The following is an 11,113-nucleotide window of genomic DNA, read 5'->3' as shown; positions in this document are numbered from 1 at the left end:
GAATTGAAAAAGGAGAATTGTACGAAGTGTGCGACTTGTTGCTATCACGCAGTGACTTCTTGAAAAAGTTTGTGTAGTGTGCTGAACTTGACACATGTTCGAAGCGTTGTGCAAGTGTGTTAGCCTGGTCTTCAGTGTGTCCCCTGTTGTACTAACCATGGGCAGGCTGGTGTCGGTGGTCTTTTGAGCTTACGTATGTATGTCCAGACTTTGTGTGTGTCTGTGTACGAGTTTATGGATGTCAAGAAGGAGTGCCAACTCTCTCGTTTTGCCCCACGGCGCACACGTTTTCCAAACGCCTTGGCCCATTTGAAAGAGAAGGTTACTCGACGTGGGGTACCGACGAAGGATACCCCACGCATTGTTCTGGCCCTCTCGCGCCCTCGTACAGTCCTCATTCCACCACGGCCTCCTCTGGTTGCGCGGGACACCAGAGCCGTGAAGAATGGACTTTTCGGTGGCATCGAGGATGTGCGCCGTAAGAAGTTGGGTAGCTTCTTGAACGTGTAGGTGCCCTATAGATGTGTGGTGTAGTTTATATGTCTCTGTAAATGTATTCCAGTTAGCTCGTGCTTCATTGAACCTATTATGGGAAGATGGACTGCATGGGATTGAGTTTACATACCTAACATAACTATGTATGTTAGTGAGGTGGGGCAGTGGTCACTGCCATATGGGACAGAGCCCACACCCCACTCAAGAAGAGGAAGCAGAACTGCAGAGCTAATAGCCAAGTCGAGATATGAGTATGTGTTGTGTCCTTTGTGTTATGGTATGTAGGCTGTTTATTGTTGAAAAGGCATGCTCCAGAGGATGAAAGAAACCTCTCTATCTGGTGTCCCCGGGCATCCGTATGAGAAGAGCCCCATAGAGAATTGTGAGCATTATGGTCGCCTGTTAAGTTGTATGGTTCGGGCAGCTGGTCAACCAACGCCTCGAAGTCAGAGCTCGAAAGTGCAAGATCAGGAGTAATATATATGGAGCGTACCGTTATCAACCTATTAAATAATATTGTTCGAATTGGTTCAGCCTCAAGGGCAGTGTTCAGAGTGACAGGGTGGCAGGCTAAGAATTTCCGGGCAATTATCGCCACACCGCCAGAAGAGTGTGTGCAGCCATCCCTGCCCTTTCTGAAGACGATTTAACTATTCCAAAAATTTGTGTGCTTGGAATTCAAATGTGTTTCCTGAACACACATTACACTTGGCTGATTAGCATGCAGTATTTCGTATACATCAAGATTTTTAAGAAGGCCTTCACAGTTCCATTGAATTATGTTTTCTCTTCCCATTATTTAGTGTGAGAGCTACTGGAGTGTGTATGTTTTTTTGTGTGTCGTCTTTCGGGGCTGTGACTCTCGCCTTTTTTGGCTTGTCGGGAGGCTTTGGCGCCGGGATGCGTTCCTTGCGGTGCACCGCAGACAAGAATGGTTCGACGTCAATTTCACCCTCGGATGTCTTCGGAGCACCTGAGGGATCAGGCTCCTTGAACCGCGGACCCTTCGGGGTGCGCTTTTCTTTGCCCGCTACCGACGAGGGTTTCAAAAACGCCTCTGATGACGCAGGCGGTGCGGGGAGGGGGGGGGGAGCTGCCGCTGGCTCCCCCATTTCCACCTCCGTGCCTTCGCATGTGGTTTGGGACGGTGGAGCGGAAGTGGAGCATGCAGCATAACTCCCACCGGACGTGGATGCCACCACAGCCGGTGCTGGCCCAGCGAGCGGTGCGGAGGCGGGTTGGGCTGCAAGAGGCAACCCAGGGGGGGGGGGGGGGGCGGCGGCCGGACCAAGTCCGACTCTCGGTACTATGTCCCCGCCGAAGCAACACGGCGCTCTGCCCCCCGGCGAGCTGCGTCGACGTACCTCCCCAGGGGGAAAGAGGCGAACCTCTTTCCCGCCTCTGGGTAGGTGATGTTTTCGTTGACTTTTAAGGCAATGATCTGTTTTTTTGTTTGAACTTTTCACAGCTCCCAGAATGGGCTGCATATGGTCCCTGGCAGTTCGCACAGGTGAAGTTCTCGGATTTACAATTGTCAATTAGATGATCATGTGCTGTACAATTTGCGCACGTCAATTTACCACGACAACAGGTTATGCCGTGGCCAAATCGCTGACACTTGAAACAGCGGAGTGGGTTAGGCACGTAGGGTCGGATTGGGCATCTCAAGAAACCTGCTTTGACCGACTCAGGAAGGTTTAAGCAGTCAAGTGTCAAGAATATGTGCTTGGTAGGAATTATTTCATCATTCTGGCGTATGGTGATTCGACTCACTGCTGTCACGCTCTGATCTCGGAGGCCCTCGAGCAGATCTGCTTCAGTCTCATTCACTAGATCCCGATCAGACATCACGCCCTGGCAGCTATTGAGCCTGAGATGGGGCGTGATCTTGATGTCAACATCTACCATGCACGTTTGCTTGAGGAGGTAGTAGGATTGTTGTTTGTTTTCTACTTCTATCAAAACTTCTCCTGTTGTGAGTTTCTTAGCCTTGTACGACTTTTCGATAAGGCTTTCATGAAACGTGGAGATTAGAAACACAGACTGGGAAGTGATGGGCTTTGTCTTGTCAAGAGATTCCATGATCAAAAACCGCGATAAATTATCAGGCTTTGGGAGAGAGATTGATGGCAACGGAGGAAAATAAACTTCGGTGCGGCCCCTTTTCGGGGGCCGTTCACGTTTGAGGCGGGGTTTAGAAAATGCCATATATTATAGTATAGAAGCAGGGGACAGGGGTACTTTCTTCTTTGACTTTACCCTGATGAACAAAGAGGTCCCGGAGCTCCATGACTGGTGAACTGACAGGGAACCGATCCGCCGGAGCTTGACCTGGGCTCCGACGGCCACTGTTTGAGGTTTCTACCCTTCACCTTAAAACTCATTACCACCGTCAGCTACAGAGTGAGTGTGGGGGCTCGGGGTACGCGGTGTCGCCAACACCGTCACCAAGATTACTCAAGGTGCACCGTGCGGGGGAGTCGATTATGAATGCACAAACAAAGGCATCAAAGCAGCAAATGGACGTGAGAGCTCATCATATAATCAAAGAAATATAAAAGACAAGTGAAGTAAATCTATAAGTACATAAACTCAAAAATAAGCCTAAAATAGATACCAAAAGGTATACAAACAGTTTGAAGATAACACGAAGGAATTAAATGCATAAGACAACATAAGAGAACAACAATCATAAATACCAACAAAACAGGATCATAATTAAATCAAAAGAAACTCTCTAAGATTTTTTAAAGCACGTAATAGATGACGATAATTTGGCCGTGACAGGCAAATTATTCCACAATGTCACAGCTGCGAAACAAGAGGTTTTCTCACCGTAATTAGTGAGAACTGTTGATAATAAGAAATTATTATTACTTGAATATATAGTGAAGCTTTTGCTTCTTAAACTAACAAGATCAATGAAATCATGTGAATGTAACAGTGCAAAAATTTGTAAAATAATATCCCCAAATTATAATAAAATACTGCATTAATTGATAGCATGTATTCTGACGTAGTAGACCTGAGGCAGAAGAACGACATGAACTAAATGGTATAAAGCGAATACATTGATTTTGAGTGTGTTGAACCGATTAAACGTGAGATGAGCAAGCATTTCCGCATAAATATTTGCCATAATGGAAGTGGCGGTGAACAAAAGCAAAATGTAAAGGCAGCAAAGCAGGATGAGGGGAAAAGCGGCGAGCCTTGATTAAAGCTCGAATGCCGAAAGCGGTTTTTTTCCTGAGATTGGAAAAGTGACATTTACAGGTAAGGTTAGGGTTGAGATGAATGCCAAGGAATGTTACTCGGTCACATGGCGCAATTGAATCAGGCCCAAGTTTTATTTCCGGAAAATGGCGCCACCAGGGGGCTACGCTGAACGGGTGAGCTCCGTATGGGCTGTGCCTTTTCACACGTTCTGTGGCGTAAATTCAACGATTATCCTGAAATAACCACCGTATCGGGCGTCCAAAGGCGCTAGCTGCTGACGGACATCGTTTCCTTGGATTACTGGACCACCGCCTAGCTCATATCAGCCGGTTTGTTCAGCGAAGCGGGGCCACCCTGCTAACCCTACTTTGGAACCATGGTCCACCGGGGAGGAGCGGCGACGGCGGCCTGAGCCCAGCCGCCTCGCCCCCGCTCGGCACCCACCCAGTCTACCGGCACCTCAACCCCCGAGAGCCGGAGAAGCACAATGGAGAGAATCGAAGTGGACGGTGAGTCCATCTCGCCTGATGAAATCACCGAGGAAGCCGGGTGGCTCACGAGCCATCGCCGACGTGGAGCTCGTGCTCTCGCGCAGCTCGGCATAACCCCGGCACACTCCCCCGGGCAAAAAGGCGATGGCTGCACGCCAACCAGCGGACACTCACGTGCCAAGAAGGCAGCAAGCCGGCAACCACGCCTTCCGCGTCAGCCGGCCTTGCCGAAAGAAGACATCAAAGTCGTGCTGCGTCCGCGTGAGGGGCTCGACATCACGAAAGTTAGCCAGGCCTGTTTGCGCGATGGCGTGCTCCGTGCGACCGTCCTCAGCTGCAACGAGGCGGCGGAAGATCTCCTCAGGATCAACCCCGCAAAAAACATCATCGTGGCCAGCACCCCCAGCATTGAGCGTGCAAGTAAATACACCGCTGTCAAGGAGCTCCACTTCGGAGAAAATTCCTACAAGGTCACCGCTTACGCGGCGCCTCCCGAAGACACCCTCAAGGGGATCATACACAATATACCAGAGTACGACAGTGCTGACGACATCACAAGAAGTCTTCTCTACAAGAAGAATCCAACGATTCTGCAGGCCCGGAGAATGGGCCGTACTAATTCTGCCATTATCATCTTTGAAGACACAACGGTGCCGCATTATATATACTACCGCGGCGCCGAATATCGCTGTTTCATCCACAAGAAGCGACACGAACTGTGTGACAGGTGCGGCAGGCTCGGTCATCGCGCGGACGTCTGCCCAGCACCCGACAAAAAGATCTGCAAGATCTGCGGCACCGACTCACCGCTTGAGAAACATCAATGCGAACCCAAGTGTACTCTCTGTGGACGGGATCATCCAACCGGCGACAAGAAGTGCCGGCTGCGATTCCAGACTCCCTACGTTCTCAAGAAGCGCAAGTGGGAAAAGCAACAGCAACAAAATAACAACCGTCGACGACAACAAAACGGCGGGCGCAACGAAACTTCGACGTCGTCCATACTCCATAAGGACGGGCCGAGCGAAGCGACAACCGGCCAGCGTGGTAGATCGGGGTCCTTTCCACGGCTTCGGCAGCATGAACGACCTAGCAGACGGGACGTAAGTCGCGAGCCAGGCACCAGGGACAACTCGGCAAGCAGTCAACACCTGCGACACCAGAGCCCCAGTATCGCTGGCCGCCAGAATCACAGACGCAAGTCGAGATCCCTGTCTCGAAACGGAAGACAGCCGACCGGAGGCAACCAAACAAACAAGGTGAGCTGGGCAAACACGGTCTCTCACGGCAAAGCCTCCCAAAAGCGCAGCGCCCCTACCACAGGCGTTCCTGGTTCTGAACATTCAGATCAACAGTCCGAGATTACAAAAATTAAGCAGATGTTAGAGCTCGTCATCTCGGAAAATTCAGCCCTCAAGGCGGAAATAGCTCTACTCAGGGAACCAGTGCGGAATCAACGACATCCTATTCCCCACGCAACCTAGGCCAGGCGGGTACTAATTCAGGACAACCCAACCAGGTCATTACGTCAGCTAAGCAGTCGCCTGAAATTATTTCAGAACACAGCTCTGCAGACGCGATGGACGACTCACCAACGGGCTCTCCACCGCCGAAACGCAAGGCCAAAGAATCGACCCCCACTAGTTCTAGCCAGCCCGCACACTCGTACTCTAAAACATACGTCGATGAGGACATGCTCGGCCAATTTGGAGAAGACCTCAGTAAGGCCATAACCGAGAATCTCAGCATAAAATTCAAGGCCATGCTGGCGGAATTGGCCGAAAATATCGGCTCCCAAATTTCTCCACTTAGAGCTAGGGTTACAGCCTTAGAAAGCACCACCACGTGGATGGGCAGGGATGGAGGAACGGGCCTCATGAAATCAACAAAACCCTACTCCCGTCCAACCTCAGCGGAAAGCTCCAAAAATCCTCACGACCATGTCTAATCACTCACAGAAGAAAACCCGAAAGCCAAGTGCGCTTGTCGTATGGCAATGGAACTGTCGAGGATTTAGGAGGAAACGCGCTCACCTTGAACAATTTATTAGGACCAAGGATTCAAGCGAAATGCCTGACGTCGTTTGTCTTCAAGAGACCGGTGTTTTTGCAAAGCTTAGCGATTACAAATCTTTCGCAGACGTAGAAGAAGACGGCGCTGGTGTTAACTCGAAGCAAAAACCCATGGTAGCCACTCTCGTGAGGCGAAACATTCTGGCGATTCGTCACGATGCCGGGGTGGGTGCGTCGTCTGCGGCTCACATCCTTGTTGAATTAATTCCAGACAGCAAACACAGAACACAGACCATATTTATACTTAACATATACAGCTGTCCTCGAAACGCCCACAAATTCGGTCAACTTTTTCGTAAAACCCTCGAACTGGCCAGGGGAAACACCCTAATAGTCGTCGGAGATTTCAACGCTCACCACACCGAGTGGAGATATAAACGGGACACGATTAAGGGGCGAAACCTCTGGCTCGATGCGCATAGAGAGGGTCTCACCTTAATAATCACTGACCCCACATGGCCTACCCGCATAGGAAACAGCGTGAGTGGCGATACTACTCCCGACCTCGCCTTCACGAAAAACACACGCAAAGATGCCACTTGGTTCAACAGTCAAGAAAACCTTGGCAGTGACCACTACATCGTCGTGATTGGGGTCGAATCTATGGTCACTAAATACCCGTACGGTAAGAAACTCCACCTTATTGATTGGGACACCTTCCGCAAAATACGGGCCGCCGAACGTACCTCATCTGACGTTGATGGCAGCCCTGCCATCGAGGAGATATCTGACATTCGGGAATGGACAGAACAACTCTGCAGGGATGCCAAACAGGCTACTAAAAAATACCGGCAGATGCAGGTCTTTATCAAGCCGATGCAAAGCTCCTTCACATGTGGGAGGCCCAGCGCAGTTTGCACCAGAGACTTCGGAAACAAAAGCTAAATCGCAACCTGAGGCGGCGCCTCGCTGCTCTCAATCGCGACATTGAAGATTACACAAGTCAACAAACACGTCAAAATTGGCACAGCACGTGTGATCGAATGGAATATGAAATTGGACTCTCAAAGACCTGGAATATTCTACGCTGTCTCATCGACCCTGACAATAGTAAAACCACACAGAAAAACAACCTCAACATACTTCTACACAACTTTAAGGGTTCCGACACCGAGCTGATCAAGACAATTAAGGATAGATACTTCGGAGACTCCGCACGTGAGGTCCTCCCTCGCTACACGGGACAGGAAAATGACCTCCTTGATCGACCCATCACTGTCAGCGAAGTACGAGGGGCCATCGTAACCCTGCGAACCCGCTCGTCGCCAGGTCCAGATGGCATCACAAATAAAATGCTCCGAAATCTGGACGATGAATCAATTGAAGCCCTCACCCGCTATATGAACGTGTGCTGGGAGCGGGGCCAAATACCCGACATTTGGAAAACGGCAAAGGTGATTATGATTCCGAAACCAGGCAAAAAACTTCAGCTCGAAAACCTCAGACCGATTTCGCTCACATCTTGTGTAGGGAAATTAATGGAGCACGTCATACTCAACAGGCTCAACAGCTACATGGAGGACAACGGTCTTTTTCCGCACACGATGATCGGCTTTCGACCAAAACTCTCTGCGCAAGACGTGATGCTTCGCCTCAAATACGACATCATAGACGGGGTGCGCTGCTCACCACTTGACACTAGAGCAATTTTGGGTCTTGACCTCAGAAAGGCCTTTGACAACGTTAAACACTCGGCTATCCTCACGAACCTGAGCAAACTCGGTGTCGGGACAAGAGTCTACGAGTACATCAGCAACTTTCTTTCAGACCGCACAGCTACCCTCGCTGTAGAGAGAATGGAATCCGATGCGATAAAGCTAGGGAACAGGGGGACGCCCCAAGGCTCTGTCCTGTCCCCTTTTCTCTTCAACGTCGCAATGATTGGTCTTCCTGAAATTTTAAACCGAATTTACAGCCTTCAACATAGCCTTTACGCAGACGATGTTACGCTCTGGGTCTCCGGAGGCAGCGACGGCCACATTCAGGACACGCTACAACAGGCAATCGAAGCAGTCGAAGATTACGTCGGCCCTGGCGGTCTCAGCTGCTCTCCGCAAAAATCAGAGCTTTTACTATATCGACCAAACAGTCGAGGGCGGCGAACGGATAAGACCCCTCCGGAAGTCCATCTCTTCGCTGGTGGTGGAACCCAACGCATCCCCATAGTCACAAGCATACGGGTTCTTGGCCTTCGCATACAGGTGAACGGACACAATTCCGAAACCATCCTCGCTCTCAAAAAGAAGGTCTCTCAAATCACCCGACTCATCTCCCGTATTGCAAACCGCCATCACGGCATGAAGGAACTCAATCTAGTAAGATTAGTTGAAACTTTTGTTGTAAGCAGGATAACGTATGTCACTCCGTTCTTAGACCTTAAAAAGGACGAAGAACACAAAATCGACGCTCTCATTAGGCGAGCTTACAAGCAAGCTATCGGGATACCGCTTACCGCATCGACCGAACGCTTCGAGGCACTTGGGCTACACAATACGCTAAGCGAACTCATCGAAGCTCAACGCTTAGCGCAACGAGAACGACTTACGTACAGCGCGACTGGACGGCACATCCTCGACTCTATTGGCATCACTTACCCGAGTACTGCAACAACCAAGGTCCCACTTCAACCAGCCATAAGAGAAGGCATATCCATACCACCCATTCCAAAAAACATGGATCCCGTGCACAATCTGGAACGAAGACACGCGCGGGCCAACGCCCTCCACAAACAGTACGAAAAATCAGAGAACGTGGCATACGTGGACGCAGCCGATTACGAAGGCCGCGACGCCATGGCATTAGTGGTAGTCGATCGGCAGGGAAAGTCCATATCTTCCGGCTCGATTCGCACGAAGGAACCGGAAGTGGGAGAAGAGGCGGCCATAGCACTGGCAATGACGTCCTCCGCAAATATCAAATATGTCATCAGTGATTCTAAATCTGCCATTATAAATTTTTCGAGAGGGCGGATCTCCCCAGAACAGTCTGCAATTCTCACATCTGGCTTCCGTCGCGATGAGCGGACCGGCAAAATCTACCTGATATGGGCACCTGCCCACTCCGGTCTGGCCGGGAACGAGTGCGCGCACGATGCTGCTCGAGGATTCACCGACCGAGCTGACATCGACCCTAACACCCCATTCGCCCATTCGCTCCGATGGTCGGGTAGGGATCGGCTCGTGTCCTACAGGGACATTAAAAATCACTATCGTCTGGAACGGGCCCGTTTCCCCCCCGCTTCCCGTCACTCCACAAGAGGCAATCCGTCGTATGGCGGCTAGTTCAAACAAACTCATATCCAAACCCGGTTATGTATAGCTACTGCTATCCAGGGCAACATTCGGATAAATGCCATAAATGTAAAGAAAGGTCAGATCTAGCATATATGCTATGGGCCTGCCCGCAGGCGGCTATACCCGCGCGCAGAATCACTCGGGCGGAGCAATGGGAGACCGTGTTGCTCAGCCACGACCCAGCGGATCAAGTCTGGGCCGTCCAGCTGGCCGAAGGCGCTGCTAGAGCCCAAGGGCTCTTGGCCGACGCCTAGGATCACCAGCCTCTCCCAATAAAGTTATTTCTCTCTCTCTCTCTACTGATAGTTTTCTGACATGACCTGAACTACATAAATTTAGTTTTTTGCAGTTAAATAATTAGGTAATTGTCATGACACTAGTTTACAACATTGTTAATCATTGCATTCAAATTAGAGGTGAGGAAATTTATTGATTTATTAGATAATGATATGGTTGTGTTGTCCGCATACAAGGTGCAGTGAGAGGAATTAGCGCAAACTGGAACGTCATTATTATATGAAAAAAAAGTAAAGGACCTAACATTGATCCCTGCGATACGCGTTGAATAAAAGTTCTTGTATCAGAGAAAGCATCAGCAACATATACAGTGTATTGTCTGTTTAGCAAGTAACTTTTAAAAAATAATAATGCAGGTCCGGTTATGCCATAAGGTTCTAATTTATTAAACAAGATTTGGTGAATAATGGTATCTAAAAAACTGAACCCACAAAATTTCCATAGTCAATTGGTTTCTTAATATACTCAGTTAACGAAAGTAATCTAGGTTAGTGGAATGTCAAGACCGGAAACCCAATTGACAGGGGTGAAGTATATTAAACTTAGTGAAGTAGCTGTTGAGGCGTTTGTAAATAGCTGTTCTATAAGTTTACTTAAACAAGAGAGAATGGAAATGGGGTGGTAATTTGATAATACTAATCGATCGCCTTTTTTGGAAATTTGAATCACTTTCGTTTTCTTTAGCGATGATGGAAAAGTTCTAGATCTAAATACAAGATATATTATGTGGCTGAGTGTATTTCCAAATAAATCGGCAACTAACTTCAAATGGCGAATAGAAGTGTTATCTATGCCTGGGCTCCTGTTTTTGAGTGCAACAAGCGTCGACAGCACTTCTTCTGGCGTAACAGGGAATAAAAAGAAAGATTGGCTAGTACGGCGCATACCAAGTTGCGGATTCACAGACTGAGGGGTATTGTTACAGACAGAAGAAAAATAATAGGAAAAAGCTTCGGCAATGTCAGTGGGCTGGTTTAGGTTTATTGTATTGTGGGTAATTTTTCGTATTCAGGCATTAACTGTAGTCGTGTTAAGAAAGGTGTTAAACGGATTCTATTGTTTTTTGGGGTTTTGTTCGTGTTTAGCAAATTCATCCGTGTATAACGTTTTTTGGCCTGTTTAAATTAATGTTTAGGAGGGAGCAGTATTTCTTGTAACGTATAGCTAAATTGGAACTGAAGGGTTGCTTTTTGGTTTTTTGTAGAGGTTATCTTTCTTTCGCGTGCTTTCTAAAATACCATTATTATTT

General features: G+C 48.9%; 1 protein-coding gene across 1 annotated transcript in view; it reads left to right on the top strand.

The window, feature by feature from the left end:
• Nucleotides 1-3,854: 3,854 nt before the first annotated feature.
• The window catches only part of LOC144159780 (uncharacterized), a 45,103-nt gene continuing 37,844 nt past the window's right edge, over nt 3,855-11,113 (top strand). The window contains exons 1-2 of the mRNA XM_077691468.1: nt 3,855-3,884; nt 4,160-5,461. Coding sequence (XP_077547594.1) covers nt 3,855-3,884; nt 4,160-5,461 — 1,332 coding nt within the window. The remainder of the gene's footprint in view (nt 3,885-4,159; nt 5,462-11,113) is intronic.

This window comes from Haemaphysalis longicornis, unplaced genomic scaffold (genome assembly GCF_048455015.1).
Source record: "Haemaphysalis longicornis isolate Haplotype H1 unplaced genomic scaffold, Haemaphysalis longicornis Haplotype H1 scaffold_10, whole genome shotgun sequence".
NCBI classification, from domain to species: domain Eukaryota; kingdom Metazoa; phylum Arthropoda; class Arachnida; order Ixodida; family Ixodidae; genus Haemaphysalis; species Haemaphysalis longicornis.
The sequence above is the reverse complement of the archived record's forward strand: the minus strand, read 5'-3'. Positions and strand labels throughout refer to the sequence as shown.